This window comes from Rhinopithecus roxellana, chromosome 5, assembly GCF_007565055.1.
Source record: "Rhinopithecus roxellana isolate Shanxi Qingling chromosome 5, ASM756505v1, whole genome shotgun sequence".
NCBI lineage: Eukaryota > Metazoa > Chordata > Mammalia > Primates > Cercopithecidae > Rhinopithecus > Rhinopithecus roxellana.
The window spans coordinates 93,319,377-93,345,380 of record NC_044553.1 but is presented as its reverse complement, the minus strand read 5'-3'; the positions used below and the strand labels follow the sequence as shown (position 1 = coordinate 93,345,380).

Here is a 26,004-nt window from a genome sequence, read left to right as displayed (position 1 = left end):
TCTTCTCATTTCTTTGATGATAGCTTCTCTGTTTCTCCTTCAGAAAGTCTTGTTTTTTATATGCATATTTACTTTTTGGGTGCACTCTCCTTGTTACTGAATTTTTATTTGCATCTGATTTTTCTTTGAGTTTATTCAGCAAATATTTATTAATAATCTACTGTATACTCTGTGCTAGGGGAGTTGACCTAGGGAACTCAAAGGAGGCTCCTTTGAAGAACTGATGCTTTAGTTGAGATCTCAAGAATGAGTAGGAATTAACTAAGACATGAGAGAATAGCTGTTAAGGTAGGGAAAGTAGCATTTGTTTATATATTTGGAGGAAGGAGGTATGATGAGTACGAGGTACTGTAAGAAAGCCCTTGTGGTTGGAGTAGAGAATGTAGGGGAAGGGATAGTATGAAGTGAGATGAGGCTGGAGAAGGTAGGTAGGGACTTGACTATCCAGGGCCTTCATGTGAGCCATATTAAGCAGTTCTTTATCCCTCCTACCCCCAGCAGTGGAAAGCCATGGAGAAACTTTTAATACAGAAGTGATATGGTGAAATTTGCATTTTGAAAGATTTCCTTAGGCTGCAGTTTGGAGAATGAATTAGAGGGATGCCAGGATCCATGTGAAGAGACTAAAGAAGCTAGTATTCTGCAGTGAGAATGATGGTAGCTTGAGACCAGGGCTTTGGTAGAAAAAAAGTAAACAGATTTGAGAATGTTTAGGAAGCATATAACCCATGGGATTATGATGGACAGATGGGAGATGAGGTAGAGAGAGTTATCAAATATATCCTTAGTTTCTGTTTCTTTTTCTGAATTGGGGTCTTGCTATATTGCGTAGGCTGGTCTTGAACTCCTGAATTCAATCAATCGTCCCGCCCCAGCCTCCAAGTAATTGGGACTACAAGTATGCAACACCGCACCCAGTGAATGTTCTTGGCTTGTATTCACCTTGGTGGATGATGGTGCCATTCACTGGTAAAAGCTGCAGATATGTGAGAGTGCTCAAGGAGGCAGCACAGAATGGGAAAAGGGTCTACATGTAAGCCATGAGGAATGCCAGTGTTTAATGGCTTGGGAGATGAAAATGAGCCTGCATAGGAGACTACAAAAAAGCTTAGGGGTAGAAAGAAAGCTGGGAGTGTGTGTAGCATCTTGAAAGGCCAATGGGAAGAGTGTTTCTGGAGGGAGTGTTTAAAGTTGAATGCTTCTGTGAGCAACCAGTTAGAGGAGGGCTAAAAGTGTCCCATAGATTAAGTGACTTGGAGGAACTTGATTTGGTAGAATGGCCAGACAGCCTTTTGGAGCATCAACATTTTTTTTAAGAAGTTTAACTGTAAAGAGAAGAGAGGCAGGTGGGTAGCTCGAGCGGAATAAGTCACATGAAAACTTATTTTAAATGGGTAACATGGGTGACACTTGTGGCTTTAAAAGTCACACTGCAGCTGAGAAAGGTTGATACAAAGGAGAAAAAGGAAAATAGTGTAAGATCCCTGAAAAAAACTGTAAGTCATTTAAGACTCCTTTGAAACATGGGTGCCAAAGCTAGTCTAGTAGAGGATTTATCATCATTGAGAGGAGAGTCCTATTACAGCAGAAAAGTAGGAGGAGAGGGTTCTGAAAGAATTCATTGAAATGATTCACTCATTTATTGATCCTTTTTTTTCCTGTAGCATCCAATCTGCCATTCATTGTCTCTATTGCAATTTTCAATTCAGTAAATTGCTTTTCATTTCCATGAAACTATTTTCAGAGTGCCTCTTTTTTAATTGACAGTCTGCAATTGTTTTATTCATTCAGTGTCATCTCATATCTTGGTGGGTAGTTTCTAATTTTGAGCTAATGAATACTGAGTCTCCCTCTTTTTAACTTCTGCATTAAAAAAAAGTCATCTTATTTTTCTCTGTTCATTTTTACACTTTATTTAGTCTAAGTATCTGAAATTGGCTTTGCTAGAAATTGTAATTAGTTCACTGTTGTTATCTTTTAGTCCCAGACAGAAAAGAAAAATTTTAGATTTCTTTTCTCTTCTTCCTTTTTTTTTTTAAAGGTCATTTATCTTTGGCAGTTTTAGAGATTTAGAAAAGAAAATACATAGACTTGTAGGCAGAAGAAGATACGGCGCCGAGGGAAGTTTTAGTTTTGTTCTGTGACAGTCTTCCTCATCTTGTACATTGTCTTTAAAAAGCCTACACATTTAGATTTTCATTATCTCATTTGCAAGTATACAGGATAGCTCATGTAGGAGAATTGGCGTCTAAGTCTAGAAACCTAAGTCTTATTCTTAACCTTACTGCTGAACCAGCTTTGTAACCTTGGGCAAATTATTCTATTTCTCTGCACCTTCTCATTTGTAAAATAGGTTTAGACAAGTCATTTCTACATTTTGGCTCTGATTAATTACACACATTATCAAAATCAAATTTGTAACTATAAATATGAGTAATTTTTTATTATTTTTATTTTTTAGAGACGGTGTCTTACTCTGTTGCCCAGGCTGGAGTGTAGTGGCACCATTATAAATCACTGTAGCCTCAAATTTGTGGGCCCAGGCAGTCCTCCTTCCTTAGCCTCCTGAGTAGCTAGGACTACAGGCATTCACCACTATGCCCTGCTTATCTTTTTTAAAATTATTTTTTTCAGAGACAGGGTCACGCTGTGTTGCCCAGGCTGGTCTTGAACTGCCCTCAAGTGGTCCTCCCGCCTCAGTCTCTTAAAGCACTGGTACTGCAGGCATGAGCCACATGGTTCTAATCATTTTTAAAGCAACAATCAGTGGGAAATTTCAGCTCCAAATGGGAGAAAAATTTCCAAAGATTAGCCTTTTTTTCCCCCAGATTTGCTACAGTTTTGTTAATGTGCTTATTTCTCATTACCATAGGTAACTTTGAGATGGCTGCCTTGGATTACAAACTAGAATTTATTACTGTTTCACATAGCTTGGGAAATTAAGTGTAGTTTATGTAGCCTAAATTATCCTTTATAGAGATGTAGCTGCAAGGGTTATGCATTTCTTCTTTGAACCCCAGGTATGCAGTATATTGCTTAATACTCTATTGTTCAATAAATGGGCATTCCAGAAATCAGCTGACCATTTGTCCTTATCTTTGAGGACAAAGTCCATACATATGTAAGCATTAGTGAGCAATGTAGACTCTAAAGATTTGGTAGCAGTAGAGAGTTTATGCTCTACATCTCACTGCAAATAATTTGAATATTGCCATATTATACACTGTGACCTGTGCTGTTTGTTAACGTTCCTTTTCCCCACCTTCCCCAAGGAGCTTGTAGTCTCTTATTATACATTTTTTTCTCTTTGGATTTCCCTTCAGCCTTTAGATTTCTTATCTCTAATGCAAGTCTACTCTAGATTTTTCTCCCAAATGTTTAAAACCAAACCTATTATCTCAGTGGTCATCTAAGGTCCTCTAGTTACCAGCATCCACCCTTCTTGGAATGCCTGTTTAGCAGTGTTCTTTTGTTATATTAGTAAGAATCACTGTGGTGTTATTTGCTAAGAGAATATAATTTTCTCCACATTGTATGTATCTATGTCCTTTGTTTATAGAGCCTGGAGGGGTTCTCTATTAGGCTATGTGTCCCTAGGTAAATAGAAAAATATAATGTAGGTTTTATTACTCAACTTTTTAAGGATTCTGCTCAAATTGTCATTGAATAACTCTTGTTACTTTGGGGTAACATGTTACTTAGGGATTTTAACAACAAAATATATCGAGCATTTAAAAAATTATTATTATTCACTATAATTCTGAGTGGATTAAACCAAATGATCAGGTTCAAGACTCTACTATGAGTTCAGCTTTGCTTAGTAAAAGGCAGCGGCTGAACATTAATTAATGACTTCTTGGCCCAGCCTTAGAATTTTTCAATTTAGAGATTAGTTTGGTTTTAAAAGGTACAAAATATTCACGAAATTTTCTGATTATGTCAAATATTAATTCAGTCTTATTTTTTGTCATAGTACTTTGTTTTGAAAAGTTCAGATCAACCGATAATAGTAGTGCTGTGATGAGACTCAGCTTGTAGTCAAGAATAGATTTATGACTAGGTGAGAACTAAAATTTCTCTCAGAAACTAAAAACGTTCATGGACAAATTGAATTCCCTTGGGATTTACTGTTTATGGATATATGCCAATTTAATTATTGGACTAAATAAAATATTCTTTAGTAGTCCACTTACGAAGATGACTGTGTAAACATAGTATTTGCAAGTAAGTACTTTTTGGTATTATATTTATATAATCAGCTCTTGTGTCCATGTAGCTTATAGTTGGCTGCTTCACCAGGACTCTACAAATTATTCAGAACCCAAGGAGGTAAGATTTTTATATTGCCTATTTTCAGTATGTAAAAGTCCAACCACAGAACTATTAATTTACCCTTGACTATGTATTTACAGTTGCTATGGAACTAAACGTAAAATTTTATCAGATGGTTACTTGGTTTGTTACATTTTTATATTCTAATATACTGTATATATTTTTTAAAGTCTGGGGTTTGCTTTTAGAAAGTATATTCTATCTTTAAAGAATTAATCATTTGGTAGTTTCGTGTGTGTATCTGAAAAATAACTACTGTACTTCTTTATAAAAGTGAGAGTAAGGTCCCTAGTTGAGGTTGGAATCTAGATGTGGCTGTGTATGTAGAAATTAGTAATTAAACAGTGTCTGTTTGCTGAGTGCCTCATTTTTGCCAGGCTCTGTATGGGTGCCTTGCAAGGCATTGCCTCATTTAAACCTTACAGCAGCATTCAGAGGAAAGTATTAATATGCCCACTGTACAGATGAGGAAGTTGAGGAATGCTTTACTAGTAGGTGTCAAGTGTCTTAAGCATAGTACCTCCCTCCTCAGCCTCCCTCCCTCATCCTAGTTAAGGGAATTGAGACACAGAGATAAGGCAATTTGCTGTTGACCTTCAGCAGATGGCTCAGTTTCATCTGTGGCTCAGTTTCTTCATGAGTAAAACAGGGTACCTATCTTTTAGGATTGGTGTGAAGATTAAAGAAGTTAATAGATATACAAAACTTTAGAACAGTGCTTGACCAGTAGTAATCTCTCCATCAATGTTAGATGTTATTATTAAGCCTGTGACCACCGGTTATCTCATGTAATTGTTCAGAGATAAAAATGTAGGCTATAGAAAAGAATAAGGAGGAAAGCCAGGCTCCTAATCTAATATAGAAGTGAATCTTAGTTAAGACAATCCTATGTGCTTTTAAAAGATTTCATGGTCTGCTTTTCTTTGGCTCCCAGTTTCTTTTTTTCTTTTCTTTTTTTTTGACTTCTTAGTACAGGTAACTTTTGAAGGAATTCAGCTTACCTTAGATGAACCAAAGAAAAGCTAAAAGCAGAGATAATTTAGAAAAACTAAAGCAGATACTGTGTTCCTAAATTCCCTGTTACTGCTTCAAAGTCCGGGAAACACCAGTTGCAGATACAGTTGTATCCCATTGTGTTAGACCCTTTCCTGAAGCCATTCTCTTTTCTTTGTCTTCCCAGAGAGAAACTAGTCATTCAACAAAAACTGAACTACTTCTGTGTGTTAGTTAGGCTGTGCTCCAAGTGCTGGGAAGACACCAGTGAATAAAACAAAAAGTCCCTGCTCTCATGGAGCTTACAGCCAGTATTCTGAAGTTTGTCTGTATTCGTCCTATCCTTGTTTTTATACTTTCACCAAATATGTGTATAGAATTGTTTTGCTGTCTTGTTCAGCATATTGTCTTCTTTTGTTTTTTAGGAATAGCTGTGTTTATGTAATTAGATCTGTTTTTGATAAATTGTATTCTGTTATTTATTCATTCTACCTTCTAATGAGCAGTTAGGTTATTTCCAGCATTGACTATTATGGTTCTCCAAAAAGATCATTGAACATGTCACCTTGGATGGATGGATGGGAGAGTTTCTTCAAGACAGCATGTTTTATACTTTTTATTGTGACCACAGTAAGAATTATATACACCTCAGCTTAGTAAATACAAATATACACTTGGAAAAAGACTTCAAGAAACAGTATTTACTTACTTTTATCACCTGGGATGCACTCTATTTTGTTTTGTTTTGTTTTCTTGAGACATTGTTTCACTCTTGCTGCTCAGGCTGGAGTGCAATGGCATGATCTTGGCTCACTGCAACCTCCACCTCCCAGGTTCAAACAGTTCTCCTGCCTCAGCCTCCTGAGTAGTTGGGATTACAGGTGCCTGCCACCACACCCAGCTCATTTTTTGTATTAGTAGAGACAGGGTTTCACCGTTTTGGCCAGGCTGGTCTCGAACTCCTGACCTCAATTAATCCACCCACCTCAGCCTCCCAAAGTGCTGAGATTACAGGCGTGAGCTACAGTGCCCGGCCTATTTTATCTTTTTAAAATGCAGTTTACACACAACCCAGCTGATTGGGTTGTGTGTAACCCATACTGATTAAACTGGTTTTATCACCCATGTTCATTATTTTTAAAACATTGTTTTGAGATCTACAATTAGAAGTGGAATTGCTGAGTATTTGCTTAAGTGTATCTTCAGCTTCTTCAACTAGCTGTTGCCAGTTGCATTTCAGAGTGGTTGAACAAATTTAAACTCCTGTCAGCACTCTAGGGGAGTTCCTATTTCTCCACATTCTGATCAACTCTTGATTTTGCCAGATGGATGAGAAATGGCATTTGTTTTAAATGTGCCTTCCCCTATTTACTAATGAAGTGTTTAAAGTGTCTTTTAAAGTATATCATGTAGAAGTTTAATTTAATGGTAATCAGAGCTGGCAGCAAGGAGGAAATATTGTGATTGATTGCCTCCTGTGGCAGAAAAAATGGTGTAATAATCATATAATGTCTATATTATTTATAATGTGCTAGACACTATCATTTGTGCACTGTATACATTATTTCATTTAATCCTCTTAAGAATCTTGTAAGGTTAGTGCCTTCTTATATACTTTTTTTTCTTTTTGGAGATGGAATCTCGCTCTATCACCCAGGCTGTAGTGCAGTGATGCGATTTCAGCTTGGCTCACTGCAACCTCTGCCTCCCAGGTTCAAGCCATTCTTCTGCCTCAGCCTCCCAAGTAGCTGGGATTATGGGCATGCACCACCATGCCTGGCTAATTTTTGTATTTTTAGTAGAGACGGGGCTTCACCATATTGGCCAGGCTGGCCTAGAATTCCTGACTTTGTGATCTGCTCACCTCAGCCTCCCAAAGTGGTGGGATTATAGGCGTGAGCCACCACACCCGGCCACCTTCTTATATACATTTTATAGAGGAACAGATGGAGAAAGAGATTCAGAAAGTTTCAATAGTCACACTATTACTAAGTAGTAGAGCCAGAATTTAAACTCACGTTAGTCTAATTTTATAACTTATTTTCTTCAGTACTTCATGCTATTGGTGAATTCTTAGAGGAAGAAAGTTTGTCATTACTGTTCTCTTCTGTTGGTTTGTCTCTTAAATGTGTTTAAGTTTTTGGGTTTCACTCACATCTCTTTTTTTCTTACTTTTTCTCAAGATAGTGGAGTCTTTCCTCTGTAAAGCTTCACCTTATTTCTAGTCTAGGATAGTGGTCTTGTAACCTAGGATAGTGGTCTTGATTACTGCAATTTTGGTTATTTCTTGTTGGCCCTTAACGTGCCCCCATCTTCTGCCTTAGGCATTGCATCTAATCTTTTCCAGCAGTTTGCAGTCTTACTGTGTTTCAGAATCACATATGAAAATTTAAAAATCATAGATACCTAGGTTCCAACCCTACCCTGGAAATTCTGATTTGGAAATATTTATTTTTCTGTTGCACAGCCATGGTAGAGACCCATTTTCTTAGGGGTTAACGATGCTTTAGAGTCACACAGACTTGAAGCAGAGCCCTGATGCCATTAAACTTATTAGTTGAGTGATCTTGGCCAAGTTATTTAATCTTGGCTAAGGTTCTTCATCTATAAATTGGAGATAATATTATTACCTACCTTAGAGAGTTGTTGAAGAGATTAAATGAAGTAATGCTTGTAAAACACTTACCAGAGGGACTTAGACTACTTCTTAAACATTGCTTGCTAATAAGGTGTCATTATTACGTTATCCTTTATCCAATCAAAATGCTCGCCTTTGCAATGTGTATCAACTTGATGTCAGAAAAATAATCTGATAAATATCACCATAAAGGATGAATGATAGCTAGTTTTCATTACTTACCTTCCATTAGTTGAACTGTACTAGGAGGCAGAGGCAGATGGTTTTATCATACCAATCAACCAGTCTTTTCTGCTTATGTATCAGTTTGGACCTACACGAAAAATGAAGGGGAAAACAAATGTTTTTCTTTCCTTCCTAGGAGGATTTTCTTCTTGCCCTTTTTCTCAAAGTTTCCTCTCTGAGCTGAGTATCATTAGCATCATCAATACCCTAGTCTCAAAGCTGCATAGTGATTTACCTAGATACTTTTCTCCACCATTATTCCCTACTACCTAACTCCTTTTCACCTCCATTAAATTTCTGTTCGTCATGCTATCCTTCTTTCGGATTGCCTTTAGTTCAATTGTGACTTACTTGATTGTTTGAACCCAGGTCTCTACATTTCTAAGCCATTATTCAGGTAAGGGCCAAGGTAAATTCTGACCAGCTGTCTTTTTGCCTTGTGTGGGCCCATTCTAGACCGGGGAGCGTTAAATTTTGAGTATTGGGAAAGGATTCGATTAGCTGAGCCTTCAGGCTTGTCAGCAGGGCTGTCACTAGACCCTTTGATTTTCTTTATATACCTAATGGCCATAGAGTATAATAATAATGGTACATGTTATTACTATTTGATTAATAGATTACTAGTAGTAATTGTGTTATATATTACATAGTACACTTTGTTATCTGTATATATAATTGCTTGCAACTTGAAATTTGAGGCTAGAGCATTTATAGTAATTTAATAACTTACTGACTTTATCAAAGACTGAAAAACCTCATGGAAAAGGTAGAATGTAAGCTAGACTTAAAAGGATAGGTGTACTTTTTTCTATAAATAGAAAGGATGAGGCAAGAGTTTCCAGCTAAGGAAACTGACATGAGCAAAGGCTTGAAGGAGCATGCAAATTTGGAGCATTGTGAGTAGATTATTTTTTAGGTTTTCAGAGTTCATGAAGTGACAATAAAACTAGGGAGTTTGGAATCAAGCTTGAAAATCCCTGAATGTTCAACCAAGATATTTGAATTAGAAGGTTTTTTAGGTATGTCATGAATTCGTTTGGCTTTTCTTGATTGATACATGTACAACTTAATCCTTAGCTTACACATGTTCATTGTATCTTTAAACACTTGGCCTGGTTCGTTTAAGTTGATGGCGACTGCCAGGTCTCCTTTCTGCCTTCTCCCCTTTATCCCAGTGCTTTAGTTTTTTTCTGCCTTTTTGTCTGTTGTGCGCTGTGCTTCATCAGGCTTTCCCCCAGTTCCTCCTTGTTAATCTCCAGATTCCAAGTCGGCAACACAGTGAATGTCTGCTTAATACAAGAGTTTTGAATTCCTGCATATCTCTTTCACTTATTAAAAAGATTGTTTGGTACATATTTTGTTGATAAGACAGTTATTGACTTTCCTGTTTCTCTTCCTTTGCAGACCTAGAGGATCAAGACATAATGGGAGCATTTTTAGACAAGCCAAAGATGGAAAAGCATAATGCCCAGGGGCAGGGTAATGGGTTGCGATATGGGCTAAGCAGCATGCAAGGTTGGCGTGTTGAAATGGAGGATGCACATACGGCTGTGATCGGTTTGCCAAGTGGACTTGAATCGTGGTCATTCTTTGCTGTGTATGATGGGCATGCTGGTTCTCAGGTTGCCAAATACTGCTGTGAGCATTTGTTAGATCACATCACCAATAACCAGGATTTTAAAGGGTCTGCAGGAGCACCTTCTGTGGAAAATGTAAAGAATGGAATCAGAACAGGTTTTCTGGAGATTGATGAACACATGAGAGTTATGTCAGAGAAGAAACATGGTGCAGATAGAAGTGGGTCAACAGCTGTAGGTGTCTTAATTTCTCCCCAACATACTTATTTCATTAACTGTGGAGACTCAAGAGGTTTACTTTGTAGGAACAGGAAAGTTCATTTCTTCACACAAGATCACAAACCAAGTAATCCGCTGGAAAAAGAACGAATTCAGAATGCAGGTGGCTCTGTAATGATTCAGCGTGTGAATGGCTCTCTGGCTGTGTCAAGGGCCCTTGGGGATTTTGATTACAAATGTGTCCATGGAAAAGGTCCTACTGAGCAGCTTGTCTCACCAGAGCCTGAAGTCCATGATATTGAAAGATCTGAAGAAGATGATCAGTTCATTATCCTTGCATGTGATGGTATCTGGGATGTTATGGGAAATGAAGAGCTCTGTGATTTTGTAAGATCCAGACTTGAAGTCACTGATGACCTTGAGAAAGTTTGCAATGAAGTAGTCGACACCTGTTTGTATAAGGTAGCTAGACTTTTTAAAAAAACATAAAATGATTTTATGTCGTATTAATCACTACTCTAGTATTTAATCTTCTTAGAATCTGTAATTCTGAAAACTAAGTTTTTGGCACAATTGTAGGATTCTGTAGGATACTGTTCACCGGTTATGAAAATATATCATAGGAACACTATGCAGAAATAAATTACCCAGTTACCATATCTGCAAGAGTTATAAGCTGAATGTTTAGTCTTACTACTTGAGCTTTGCAATAATGTGGAAGATTATCAAAGGTAAAAAGATTTTATCAGAATGCATGTTTTGAAAGAAAGAGGGTGGGGAGGGTTAGGCCTCAGTGTCTATAAATGAAAAGCATTTTAGAATTTTAGTATTTTGACCATGTGATATCTCAGTACATTTATGATATCCTAATACTTGGAAACTAAGGTTTAATGGGTCTGTAGCACTTAAAAGAGGAATGTAGTGATCATTAGATGTGATGTAATAGAAATAGCCTTGTACATGGAGTCAGAAGAACTTAGAATGTATGGTTTTAGGTAAGCTATTTAAACTCTGAATAATCAGTTTTTTTCATCATAAAAAGGGTAAGACATTATTATGTTGTCTGATGGGGTTGTCAGGAGGATCAAATGGGATAATATACATAGGTGAGCTAGCTCAGCCCCTTTATTTTACAAATGAGGAAGCTGAAGCCAGAGAAGGTTCTACAAACTTTAACGAGTCAGACAGACTTGAGACCAAAGCTTACCTCTATTACTTTTGTACTCGACATTCCTGAAGAAATTGTTCAATCTCTCTCAGCTTTAAAATGGAGATAATAATATCTTATAGGACTGTTGAGGAATTAATAAGCATATGTGTGTGTGTGTGTATATATATATATATATAAAATGCCTAGTTTAGCATATAATACATGCTACACCCTTTCCTAGAGATATTATAAATGACTTGTACAAGGTTTTATACATTGGTAGCAGCATTAAGACTAGAAAATCAAGCCCTTGACTTGGGTTCAGTGTTTTTTCTGCCACACTCTCTTCTGTTTTGTCAATAATGCTTATTAACTTATTCTTTGATTTTTTTTTTAAAACAAATGTTGACTTTTTAAAATTCTTAGATATATTTGATACTCAAATATTTTAATTACAGCATTTGAATACTTAGATGTCTTTAAAAATGAATGTAGTTCCTAAAAGTTGTCAGTTTTTTTAATTATACAAGTTAAAAGCTAGTTTATAAACCTTATATGTAGTTTTACCTCTTATTTCATATTTCTACTTATGAAGCAAATGCATTAGCCCCACAATTTATAATTTATTTTAAATGTAATTTTATCAGGTACGTGTAACTGCAGATCAAATCCTATTGTAAACAATGCCGTTAAACTTTTCTGTCATGTTGTATGAAATGAATGTGTGTGTACCTGTATGTTTGTATTAGGTATCACTTCAAATTAAGTCACCAGTAAATGTTTACAAATAGTATTGTCTTATAGAATTATAAAAAATTATTATTACAGTGTGATTAACCTGTAATGTTTCTCTCCTGTCTTTTGGAGTATTGGTTATACTGTATTCTCTCTATACTGTTCAGGGGAGTGGGAGTCATTGCAATACACACACACGCTTGCGCGTGCACGTGCATATATATAATTTTTCTCCCTAAAAGTAACATTTTCACTAGAACAAATATAGCTAATTGGCACAGCTGTAAAGGTTCTCAAGGCTTTGAAGAGCAAAAAGAAAACTCAGATTTCTCAAATTTTTTTCTTCCCAGGGAAGTCGAGACAACATGAGTGTGATTTTGATCTGTTTTCCAAATGCACCCAAAGTATCGCCAGAAGCAGTGAAGAAGGAGGCAGAGTTGGACAAGTACCTGGAATGCAGAGTAGAAGGTGGATCATTTAACAAAAAATAAGTAGCTTTATTAAAGAAAAATCTTCAACACAATCAAACTTTTAACATTTTAGTTTTTAGATTTTTATGTGTTTTTGACATCTAGTGTCTAGTGTACGAAAGTGGAAAAGGACATTTCTGTAGTAACTGTTAAGATGTATGCAGTTGTCCTATCACAGTCATATTAGAAATAACAACTAGCGTGGAAAGTAACTTACATTCTGTTCAGGATACTTTGTTTTAAAAGGCTAAAATGTTTATGCGCTCTAAAATTCTTAATTCACTGGCATGAGTAATTTTATGCCGGGAAAATCTGATTTGTGGTTTATTTAATTACAAAGAGATTGTGATGGTGATAATTTGAATACCATCTTTCTATGAAAAGCTGTGTATATTAATTTTTAATCTCTAGGGCCTTTTTTCTATAACTTGAAAATCACAGACTTGTCATTAGCAACTTTATATACACAACTTGAAAAAACTTGCTTTAAACTGTTTCAGAGCTTCTTACCTAAGTCATAAACTGTCTCACCTAAACAAGATAGACCTCAATAAAAGACATAATATTTCTCCACCTGGCAGAAAAGTAACTGCCGAGTAAGATTAAGAAATAAGTTGGGCATTTCTGGAGTATATTTCTCATAATTCTGCAGAGACTTCCAGTTTATTGCATATATGCAGTAAGTGTATATATTATGCAGTTTCTCTAAGCAGAAAAACTTGACATGACTTTTATAGTGTTAAAACATGAAAATGCTGGTGAGCTGGGGTAGAAAAAAAGTAAGAAAAAATTAAATTTAAAAAGTAGCGTTAAAATGCATTTTAGGTTCCTAATGTCGTTAATTTGCACATTAAAGACCTCTCTAATCGCATGCAAACATTGACCTGCCACACCTACATCCCACTGTGCCTGCATTATTAAAATTACTATTCACTTTAATTTTGCTTTTTCCCTTTTTACTGTTTGATACCAATCATAATCAGTCTGATACTAGAATCATGATTGGTTTTGTTCTTTAGTACTGTCTAGAGGCTACTCTTTTGTTTTTATTGCCGTCCGCCACTTGATAGTCATACATCTAGTATGTGTTTGTACTATTTAGTATTGCATTCATTGGACGTACTGTTCAACGAATTTGTCTCCTTACTGTTACCAAGGGTCTTGGAATTTTTATATTTTAAATCATTCAATATAAATTATAGGTATTATAGTAACATTTTAAAATATTTAGAATGCTACAATCATTGGTTCAAACTGTTGATTAGTGGGAAAATATAAATTCATAAGAATAATATGTATAGGGATAAGTTGATATTTAATGTATTGGCACTTTAACTTGGGCACATATGTTTTCTTATTGGTTTAAAGAAATAATAAGTATTTTAATATTTTTACTATGAAATGGGATCCAATTTTAGAAATGAATTGCTGCTTTTTTCTTTAATGTGTACTCTTTAAGTTTTAGATGGAATTATGAAATACTCACTTTACGTAATTTTGTTACAATAAGTTTCATATTTCTTATCAAGCAAGAGTTGCCACCTGGACAAAATTTACATTAATACTCAATATTTTTGATATGTTAAAGTGTTATTATACTTGTACCATTCAGTTGGAGATTGTCATAAATTAAATATGGTATTTTTTACTCAGATTTGATGAGACTGCAACTAGAGATTAAATACTATATTAAAATTGCTGCTATTTTAAAACATAGAATGTAACTGTTTGTATTGTAAAAGTTGTTGTATGTCCTCAGTGAAAAATACTGCCTTCAGCTTCCAAAGCAGGCACCCGAATGCCTTTTTCTTTTCTCTCTCTCTCTTTCTTTAAATACATGCCTTCACTAGATTGCTGTGACCTACTAAACCTCTTTTTATTTGCTTGGAACGTTTTTGGCTTCTCTGTCCACAATATAGAAAAGGAAAGGCCTTCCAGCTCTCCTTTTCTCTTATTTGTTCCCTTCTAAATACTTGACTCTCTGGGGGTGTGAAAAGATTCAGCTCATAATTTATACTACTATTAATTTTGTGGTCCTTCTAAGGCAATTTAAAATTATACTTTTATGTATATATTTTCAAAATCTTTGCTACTGACTACCTTAGCTTTAAAGTTGCTAATTTGGAGATAACTGATAGAATCCCTGAAGCTTGGTGGAGGGGAGTGGAAAGGAGCAGAATGTGTTTGTGTATATGTATGTGAAACATGGATCTTCTATACATAAATATTCTTTAGAAGAAGCATTCAGTCTTTACAATTCTAAGTAAAACATATAGATAACAGAAATTAAAGGAATATTTCTTAAAATTCATTTCTTTTTCTTTTTTGAAAGCAGATAGAAGCAAGGCTAGTATAGTATGAATGTTCAGGTAGTTTAAATGTGTTGTCCCACGTGGAATAGGAGATATTAACTGTTTTTAAAACTTCACATTATTTTTTTATGAGAATTTGTTTTCCTGTAATTTTCTTCACAGTTAAAATATCCTAATTTATATTTTAACAAAAGACATGTAAGATACATCAAGTATAGATGATTCAAGGTAATGTTTTTTAGACCTGAAACCATTATTGATTCAACTTATCATCAGTGTTTATTTCTATTGTATCTAGTTATCTATCCAAATAATTGTATTGGCTTAGTGGAGACTGTATGTTAAGTGTATTAGTTTTAGATTGTGAAATTGTGCAGTTTAGGTAAACATCAAATCCCTTTATTTTTGTACAGCAGATTTCCAGCATTAGAACCATGTAGAACAAATATACTAGATGTTAAAGATTACACAATAAAGGAACTTGGCAAACCAAATCTGAGATCCTTGCTTTTTGTTCAGATTTAAGACTGTTTTTTTTTTTAAGGCAAAAAAGTAATAGATGGTAAAAATTTGGCCTTTATTCTAAAAGGACAGTTTGAACCATTTAAAGAAATATTATGGGTAGCCATGTCTTCTTTAAAAATTGTGAGGCCTGATTGAAGGATGAATCTTTATATGCATTGTTATTTTCAAAGGTATTTACAAATTGAGAAGCAGAATGATGATTTCTTGCCCCACTAATGACGAAGAAAATACCATTTCTTACTGTAAACATTGAAAAACAAAAACTCAACAAAACTTGAACATATAACTTACAAATAGTTCTGACTTGAATTTGCATGTGGAGTATGTGTGCTAAAACTGCAAGTGAAGACTTTTTATACTTAGAGGAATAGTTTTAGAGTTCTTTGTAAGGTTCTTTGTTCATAATTTTTTATATTCTGTGATGTGAATAACAGTATGCATCTGCACAGCAGCACTACAGATCACATATTGCTGTGCCCTTTTAATAACTGTATATTTTAAAATTCTTTTAAATGCAGTTGTATGGTTTATCAAATGGTTCTCTTTTTAAGCGTTGTGTAAGGAAATTTAGGCCTTTTCTATTCAAGGCTTTGTTCAAGTAATCAATGAAGGAAATGGTATTATATATCTATACAGTATATTGTTTAAAGATATTTTAGAGAAGAATTAAACTGAGACAGTGATGTTCAAGTACATAATCTGTGGATGCTATTTAAATATCATTTTACAAATATAAATATATACATAAAATAATTGAGTTAGTGTATAATCTATAAATTCCCCTATAATTAAGGGTTATTATTTTCAAATCTTGAAATTGTTTTTTAAAATTCCACGCGGTATATTATATAGGGCAAAGTTCAGGAAACATGTTTCCAGTCTAAAGACAGAAGTGATGTAAGAAGTAACTAGTTGACATCTTAAGAAAAGATATTCTCACTTGTGCACACATATCCTTGATTATATAATATGCTGATTTAACATGAAATATTCATATTTTAGTTTTGATTTGAAGTTAATCTTATGTGTCATTTTATGCATTTTTTGTCATAAATCTTCAAAGGTCAACTTGATTTTTTTTTTTTTTTAATAATACCAGATTAGAAATATCTCAGATGTGGTAAATGCCATATTTAAAAAGCTAGGTTATCTTTATTTCGGTTTTCTTTTTAATTAAATTTGGATAACACTTACAAAAAAAGTACTTCTGATTCCCAGAAATCATAAAGAAGCAGGGGGAAGGCGTCCCCGACTTAGTCCATGTGATGCGCACATTAGCGAGTGAGAACATCCCCAGCCTCCCACCAGGGGGTGAATTGGCAAGCAAGTAAGTTACATTCTGTACACTCTTACGCTTTATGTCAGTGTATGAAAATGTTAGGTATTTATTGATAAAATGTGTGTTTACCTAATTTCTGAACTGATGCATTTATCTGTGTTTTAATCTGTGATTTCAATTTTTTTTTAGTGTTAGACTATGTAGAGCTTGTTTAGACTTAGATATCAGTATCATTGTAACTAATTGCAGTGAGGGTTGTCTTTATTGGAAGTTTGGTTGGCACTGATTTCCTCATACAGCATAAACAAGATAATATACTGAAAGAATTTTTAAACTAAATTACATAGCACTACATTAAAAATTTACAAAATTCTAAGTGTCATCGTTAGTAGTAGTATAATTTGATTTGGTCAATCCCTGAGTAACTTAACACCCTGAAAATTCCCTTTCCTCTTATGGACGATGTTTCTATGTCTGATTTTCCCAGTGTTTTTGGTTGTTGATTGCTGGTTAGTTGGTTTTAGGTGTCAGGGAAGAAGAATATATTTCTTGTCTTTTCCCTTTCTACTTCAGTTCATAGAATTGGACTACTTTGTGTTAAATATTAAGCTTACATCTTTACATAATAAAGTGGAAATTCAAGCAGTTCCAAGGCTTAAAACATTTTTACCTCAAATATCCATATAATTGACTTACAAACATAAAACTTGCAAATACCTTTGGCTTGAATTTGGATATAGAGTAAATGTGCTAAAACTACAAGTGAAGACCTCTTGTACTTACAGTGAAGATACATTATTGACTAATTTTCTCGATTCTCTACCGTGTTTTGCAAGTGTGACCATGTTCTTTGTAATCACTAGTGATTGTAGAACTTCCTGTTTGAAGCTTTTATTTCTTGGAAACTTTTTTTCCATATGGCTTTCTATGAAACGATCTATAAAATTACGTCAAATCAACTTTGGAAGTAGGGAGACTATAACTTGTAAATACACTACAGATTTTTAAAGTGTTACTCAAAACTAATTCCTAGACTTGTCATGGAAATGTCTTATTTGACATTTCAGTTTTAATAGAACTATTGAAAAGGGCATTAAGAAAAGTAGAAGCTTTAATATAAAGTATACTCTGATTCTTCAAAACTACAATGCAACTCTTACCTAGCTTATGTTAGTATTATATCTTAAGAATGGCATTGCCATTGATGACTCATAACCATTTAAACCAGTTCAAATGGAGATAGACTATATAGACTTTTTTTTTTTTTTAATCTGTAATTTTTAGCCTTCTATTAACTGGGTTGGTAGAGTGTTATAAGACGTTTTAGAGTGAACTCACCTCTACTTAACATAGGGGCCCAAATATCTTAAAATGAGGGTCACTGTTGACAGCAAGAAATAGAACTAAAATAATTTCTGAGTATAAGATTATCTTAGAAATTTTAATAAACACCTGGCTATGAGTTACTAAGCAGTGTTTTGCTTTCTGAAGAATTAATTTTCTGCATTTTTTTACACTTAGGAGGAATGTTATTGAAGCCGTTTACAATAGACTGAATCCTTACAAAAATGATGACACTGTAAGTAGCATTTTAGCTCCCTTTGCTTTCCCTTCCCCTCCACTCTAAATGCATATCCTTCCTACCTGTTTTTGCAGAGCTGTTCACTGTACCCATTCTCTTACACACACCCCTGATTGATTGCTTTGAACTCTGCTTGCTCTGATCTCTCCTGCACCACAGTTCTAGTGATTGAGGACATAATCATGGTGAGTGGCCACCTCTCTCAAAAAAGAAGAAAGTCCTTTTGAATTATTCTGGATTGTTTAAGTCTTTACAAGCAGTCAACTTCAGAAGGTTTGCTTTGCCTCCACTAAATGGTTTTTTTTTTTTTTTTTTTTTTTCCGAAGTTGGGACTATCTCTACTCAGAATCTTGTCTTATTCTGAGTTTTGTAAGCAGCTGCAGCAGAACTTCAGAATGTTTGTCTCCACTAAATAGTTTATATGGTTGGAATTACCTTTGTCAGGAATCCCGAAGTATACACTTCACTTAAATATTACAGAATTGTTTGCATAAATAGACATTAGAATGCCATACTCTCCAGTTAAGTGTTCTATTGCAATTCTGTTGTATGATGTTTATAGAAAAGTGATAACGTAAAAATCATGTGGGCACAGCTCTGAAATATTTTATGTATTGCATTATGAAGCTTCTTCACATCTCATCTTGAGTTCTTAATCTTTTCTGATGCAATAAAGGTTTATAAAAGTGGTATTCTAAAACTGTATTGGATTTCATTAAAGAAAAAATTCTTTTTAATCGATTTATTGATTTAGTAATACATTTGGTCAGCCTCACCATAAAACCATATTTCAAATATTTTCCAAAAACAAAACAAAGGATTAACAATTCTTTGAACAGATTAAACATTGATATTTCATATATACACATATATACTTATATACTTTAAAAAACATTTATATTCTGAAAGTCATCTTTACAGAACATTATCTTTCTCCATTATTCAGAAAGTATGGTGTATTTTGGCACTGCTAAATTTTAACGTTGTTCCTTGTTTTGCTTCCTTTTATAAAGGACTCTACATCAACAGATGATATGTGGTAAAACTGCTCATCTAGTCATGGAGTTTACCTTCACCTCCAAAGGAGAGTACAGCTCAACTTTGTTGAACCTTTTAACATCCATCCTCAACTTTAAGGAAGGGGATATGACATGGGTGAGAATGATTACATCAGAGAACTTCAGCAGTACAACAGCTAGCCCAGAACTGATTTTTTTTTTTGTAAATTTGAGACTTATGTAAACGTGATTTCAAACCATAATTCATGTTGTAAATCAGACTCCAGCAATTTTTGTTGTATGATTTTGTTTTTTTTGTAAAGTGTAATTGTCCTTGTACAAAATGCTCATATTTAATTATGAACTGCTTTAAATCATTATCAAAGTTACAAGAAATGTTTGGGTTATTGTGTGATGCAACAGATATATAGCCGTTTCAAGTCATGTTGTGTTTGGACTTGGGGTTGGAACAGGGAGAGCAGCAGCCATGTCAGCTAGACGCTCAAATGTGCAGATGATTATGGAAAATAATCTCAAAATCTTACAAAGCTGAACATCCAAGGAGTTATTGAAAACTATCTTAAATGTTCTTGGTAGGGGAGTTGGCATTGTTGATAAAGCCAGTCCCTTCATTTAACTGTCTTTCAGGATGTTCCTTCGTTGTTTCCATGAGTATTGCAGGTAATAATACAGTGTATTTGTAAGAATCTCAATCTTGGGGCTAAATGCCTTGTTTCTTTGCACCTCTTTTATAAGTCCTTACATTTAATTACTAATTGATAAGCAGCAGCTTCCTACATATAGTAGGAAACTGCCACATTTTTGCTATCATGATTGGCTGGGCCTGCTGCTGTTCCTAGTAAGATATTCTGAATTCCATTTTATCAATAAAGCTTGATTTAACAAACAAGAAATTTAATCATGTATGTGTAATTCCTCTTTTACCCCGGCCTTTTAAAACACTGTGCCATTGTAATGAGACGTTTCTCATAGGGAAAGATGTTAGTCTCTTTTAATTGGACAACACTGTTACTCAAGGCATAGATGAAAGTGTTTCCTTCCATTAGAAAGACTAAAAGATTTAATTTTTGGTTGTACCTTAATCTGTTTTTTAAATAGTTTCTTTCAGGCTGCTTATTTTTCATTAAGATGTGTATCAGCTTGGATTTGCCTCAGTTTAATTAAAATAATTGTCAAAGTTTGACAATCTAACACTCTATGGTAGGGGTGTGTGTGTGTGTTTGTGTGTGTTTGCCCGTGATTTTTAATTGGCCCATGTCTTTAGAATCCAAGTGGTTAAGATGTATTTGTGATTTGAAATATAGCATGTTGATAATATTTAGCCGTTGGCCTTTACAAATAACTTTCAAAGCTTAAGGAATTGTAGATGTAAAAATAACCTAATTTAATTTAGGCTTAAATTCCTCTGATTAAGCATGTGAAAGTAAGTTTTAAAATCTGTCACATTGAAAAGATTACTGTTCGTGCCCTTCTGTATTTTTGTCTCTTTCGGTTGAATATTGTATTTATCACCATGTAATCATTCAGTAGGCAGATTCCCACTAGAAAACTATTAAAATGTAAGACTAAAATACAACATTGAATACAAAATCAAAACTTTGTGTATAAAAACCAGTATAGTCCATTTTGTTATATTTGTTTTTTCCCTAACTTGGAAATATGCATATTTGTATATATAGCCTTAAAATTAATGTAAAGTTAGGGGAGTAGTGGGGAAAGTAATGTGAAATGTCTCAGATTTAAGTAGTTAAATACCAGCAAAATTTTTTCATTATCCCTCTTATTTTGTGAGGTGATTAAATGTAACTTAATTGTATTTAATTTATATCTTATTCCAGCATGAATGAAGAAAAACTGAAGTACTATTTATATTTAGAAATTCATATCAGTTGAAATTACAGAACCAATTCCATACTTACAATAAATACTTAATGTCTAAATCTGTGGTAGAGTGCGAAGTATGATAATGTTCTAAGTTATGGCTTTGCAAGTATCTAAATGTGCATTTAATGAATATCAGTGCTTGTATTATAGACTTAATTACCAGACATGCTGGTACTGAAAGCTAAATCCCTACTATAACAAGCCAGTTCCTTAATATTTTAAGTAGACTGACAGTTTTAGTTCCAGAAATTGCAAAACTTTGAACTGGACTGTGTAATCTTTTGAGATGCACAACTTAAATCACAAGTAGAGTATGTGATGGAAAGCTATATTTCAAACCATAACAGCATATTTACGGCTTTTTTTTTTTGAGTCTTTAAACAAGAGAAAATTAAAATACTCCTGTCAAAATTATTAGTATTGAAATTAGGCTTGGAAACAAGAGAGAACTGTATTTGAGTGATCTGAGAAGACTAAATCTTTTCCACATGAATCAGCACTGCCATACTAATAATTTTTTTACTATAAAAATACAGGAAGGAAGTATACATTATAACAGCAGACTGTTCCTGATTCCTGGAGGTAATAGTGGGGGAAACCAACCGTACGTTTTAAAGGCACTTTTGCACCTCTACTGTGCACTTCATTCTTGTACCACTTAAATTCTTCACCCCCATCCCCTTTTTTTGTGCTAATTAGCATCTCAGGGCAATGCCTCAAAAATGTTTGATGTGTTCTGTTCTTTGGAGGGAAAAAGTTCTTGTGTGATGATAATACAGTACTCAAAATATACTTTTATCACTTAAATGTCTTATTTGCTGCTATGAATAGGAAATAACATTTTGTGTAGCAGGCTTTGTTTTACCCTAATATTAAAAAATTTCACTGACCCTTCTTTCATTGTTTTAACAGGGTAGAATCTCCTAATTTCCACTTTCTTGGGAATATACTTTTATAGACAATAGAAGCAGTTATCAATATTAGCGCTTACTTTAAAAAATCAAAGTGATACTTAATTCAACTTTGGAAGTATCTCAAACACTTACTTTATTGTGCATTAACTTGCTTCTAGAGTACTTAATGCAACTGCTCTAGCCACTTAGTTTTTTATACTAATCTCAACATTAAGAAATTTGGATGAAGTAATAAATTAGTTATGTAATTCAAGTAATCTGAATTACAGCAGTACTTTTAGTGATCATTCATATGACCATATAGTAACCCAGCTAATAACTTAGTAAGTTTTTTTTTACAAAATGTTTCGAGTATTATCGGTAAAACACTGTTCTAGGCTAAGCACCTTGGGACTGTAAAGAAATGAGTAGATCCTTGGCTTCAAGTTTACATTTGGACAATTTATAATCTAGTGTATGTTAGTATTATAACTGGATCACTCATCAAAAAAAAAAGCTATTGCCCACCCGTTATCTACCAGGTACTTAGCTAATCAAGGCAGGTCCCTGCCCTAAAGAGCTTGTTTATAAACTTCCTTTACTCACCTGAAAACTCTTCTCCAGTTTATTTTCTTCTCTCCGAAGTTAAAAATCATTCAGAAGAAAATTTTGCTTAGCATAAGAATAAAATTGGACTGAAGAGGCTTAAGCCCATTCAGTATGCTTGATTGCATTTATCGAATGGCCTTTATTCTTCCTGCTGACAGCAGTAACTCAGAGGAATAGGTAATAGATTTCTGAAAATTCTCCAGCCATGGAAATGTAGGTGGAGTTTGAGTTTAAGGCATTTAAAAATGTAAATATCTCTAGCTAAATTTATCTTAGGTCTAGAACTCTGTGTTTTTGCAATACACTGCCAGTGTTATTGTCAAATTTTAGCCAAATTATTACTATGTTTTAATATTTTAAAATAATTTCACTGCCCATCTTTACTGGACAAACTCATTTGGAGTTCAACTTGTGATTTCTGAAAGAACTGTTGAAATTGGGTACTGCTTTTTTTCTCCATTTTTTGTTTTATTTTAATTTTGAATTTCATGGTATATACTTTTAGTTCAAACTTGGCTGTTTGTACAGTATTAGGATTTTGTATTAGAAAATATGTGTAAATATCTTAGTATATAATTGTTTCTCATTTGAGGTTTTTCTTCTAAGGGACCTTAAAGAGTTTTATATACTTTTGCTCACAGATACTGCTAGTGAGATTACCATTTTTTCAATATCTAGTCTTCTAGTTTTTCTTTTAGGCATTAGGAAGCCTTCTTAAGAGTTCAAAATTTTGGAAGCCTAATTTGGTGTTACTTCCTTCAGTTATGTGCCATGTGTTTTGGTTTATATATGTTTTAAATTGTATATTACCTTGGAATATGCTTGAAATATTTAAGAATACATTTTCAAAATGTATAATACTGTATTGTTTTGTTGATCAAAATAATAAGTCTCAGTTAAATGTTAGTTATTACTGATAGTCAAAACGCTCAATAGAAATGATGAGAGGCATTGGTTCCAATTCATTGTCAAATGAACATTTTGTAATTTTGTTCACAGATTCCCTTTCAGTTGTTCTGTATATTAAGATAGTGGCTTCTGCTCTCACTGTTTTCCTATTTATATTACTAGCAGATAGGAGTGCTAATTAGAAAAACTTATAATGGTATTGAAATTGTAGTTGACAGCTTATATTTTTATGAGATGGAGAAAAAGGATTGTTTAAGTTGATAATGTTGACTTTTTTTCTTCCTTATCCTGCACGAAATATTGCCCTCGTTTCCTCTACTTTCCTCTTGGTGTTTTCTCTTTTTTTCAAACAGAAACAGGACAATTCCATTTTCTTGAGCAAGAAAGCTTAGTGTGTTACTTCATCAAGGCCAGCTAATACTGTGTTAAACCTGGCTGAAAATGAGAAAACTTGGGAGATGGAGGAATGGGGAAATGGCAGTGGGATAGCTAGGGAAGAATTACTCTTAATTGTTTTAAAAGCCATAGGAAAGTCTTCTTTGTACCTGGCTGTAAATTTATAAGAACGATTGTGTCACATAAACCAACAAGAATCAACCTTTGCTGCTTCAGAAAATTTGATTTTTCCAGCAAGGAAATTAGTAAGAGTTACTGATTCTTCGTCGTAGAAACAACTGAGAAGAATTAATACAGTGTTTCTTCACTAGAAAACCCAACCCTTCATTTCTTTTCATTGCTCCAAAACCCAGTTTTCAACTAACGGTTTTCTCATTAAACTAAATGTTTAGAAAAATTGTTTAGAGTTTTTCTTTTTCTTTTATATAGTCCTCCTGATCCAGTATAAGACTATTTAGTAATGTGCATTTGTATGGTACTATCTAAAGTAAGTTAGATTGATGTAAAAGATTGGGTAGCTGCGGAACAAAATTAGTTATATCCTAATTAGGTACAGTGAATGACACAAAATCATTTTAGCAATGCTTAACCTTTTGGGGTCACAGGCCTTTTGAGACTGATGAATCCTAGGGACTCCTTTACCCAGGAAAATGCATATATAACATACATATCTCCCTAAAGTTTACAATATTGTAGTGGTTCATGGAGACCCCATGGTTAAGAGCCCATTCTAAAGTACAGTAGGGCATCATCCCTTTTCCTGCAAAGCCCAAAAATATTATTTCAAGGGCATGAAAATAACTTGAGTCTATTTTAAGGAATTGTTTCACTCTAGAGGTAGATGGGGGGCCTGGCTAGAATCTGACATTAAAATACACCTTTTTAAAAATACTATATTTGGGGGGAAAGTGATTAAAAGGTGAAAAAAATAGTATTCAGAAGTTTTGGACATTAATGTCTTTCTCTAAGATTTACCACTTTAGAAATTCAATAGAAAAGAGATAAAACAGAAATTGAATGTATCTGGAACATTTTTGGCCTTCATAATGCAGATATACTATGTTAACAAGTAATACATTTACCTGTCAGATCTCCAGGTTTTAATGTTTTGAGCTTTCTAGTATTAGAATTCATTAAATGTTTAATTCAATTTATATTCTAAGGAATTAGGTTATTTATGTACTAATTCAGGATGTTAAAATAACATCCAACACGGACAACCTCCACCAATGCACAGTTAATGAGATTCCTAAAATATAGTAAGTACAATGTAACAAACATAGAATTTTGCATTTGTTGCCAAAATCAGATGTTTAATTACAGCTTATTGTCATTTGTGGGACTTCTGGAACATAGAAACCATTGTCTTACCTGGTTCTCCCTTGACTGACTTAATAGCATATCTGCAGGAAAGTACCTTGTTTGTAGTGATATGCCCCAATACTGATTGATTTCACTCTTGAAATGAGTTATGTCACTTAATTTGTATAAACGTTATGAGTGGAGAGATATGTACATGTTAAAAGCATGTTGCATTATATAGAGATTCATTTTTTAAACTCTATAAATGTTAAGACTAATATAATTGCAGAAATATTTTTCTTAACTACAGTGTGTAACAAAATTCTTCATAGCAACTCACCCACTTTGCAGTTTATGTGATCCACACTTTTAAAGAAATTCCATAAATGTATATTTTGTATTATGTATTATTTCCTGGTCCAAAGAAAATATGTGAATTCAGTTCTAACTTTAAGAATGTACTGTTTATTTTCAAATTCATTGAAAAATTGCATTCAGCCTGCTAATGGTTGCAGATTGTATGTTAGATGAAAAGTAGAAATAATTTCTAGTTTGCAAAACTGGTGCCACTAAATAAACAGGCAATTGCATAATGTGTGTGTATTTATGGTTGTTTAATATTGCAAGCAGCATTTTTATTCTAAGAAACCTGGAAAATTTGAAATTAGTTATTGGAAGACCTTAAAAGATTTTTTTTCAACTGAGAGATAAATCTGATAGAATTTGAACTAGATTTGTTCCTTCCTGATTTTAGGAAGTTTACTGAAAGCCAAAAAGTTTCAGTTGATGGTTATTGTCATGAAACATTCCAGAAATAAAGAAGCCAGAGTAATTTATTTTTAGTAAGAACATTCCCATTTGTCTGTCTTCTAATAGATGATTACTCCCTTGAAGAGTTGAAATTGGGAATTGGGAGTGGTCTGGGAAAGGACTTCCTCACCTAGTATCTGTGGTT

General features: G+C 34.0%; 1 protein-coding gene across 3 annotated transcripts in view; it reads left to right on the top strand.

Annotated features, from left to right (window-relative positions):
• The window catches only part of PPM1A (protein phosphatase, Mg2+/Mn2+ dependent 1A), a 46,974-nt gene extending 21,332 nt beyond the window's left edge, over window positions 1–25,642 (top strand). For 2 of the 3 annotated variants that reach the window (XM_030930072.1, XM_010363118.2), the window contains exons 2-6: window positions 9,593–10,446; window positions 12,220–12,337; window positions 16,395–16,503; window positions 17,977–18,034; window positions 19,051–25,642. In XM_030930072.1, coding sequence (XP_030785932.1) covers window positions 9,613–10,446; window positions 12,220–12,337; window positions 16,395–16,503; window positions 17,977–18,034; window positions 19,051–19,080 — 1,149 coding nt within the window. In that variant the 5' untranslated portion in view covers window positions 9,593–9,612 and the 3' untranslated portion in view covers window positions 19,081–25,642. Of the gene's footprint in view, window positions 1–4,276; window positions 4,330–9,592; window positions 10,447–12,219; window positions 12,338–16,394; window positions 16,504–17,976; window positions 18,035–19,050 lie in introns of all 3 variants that reach the window. The other variant, XM_030930073.1, reaches the window with a different exon arrangement.
• The last annotated feature ends 362 nt before the right edge of the window (window positions 25,643–26,004 follow it).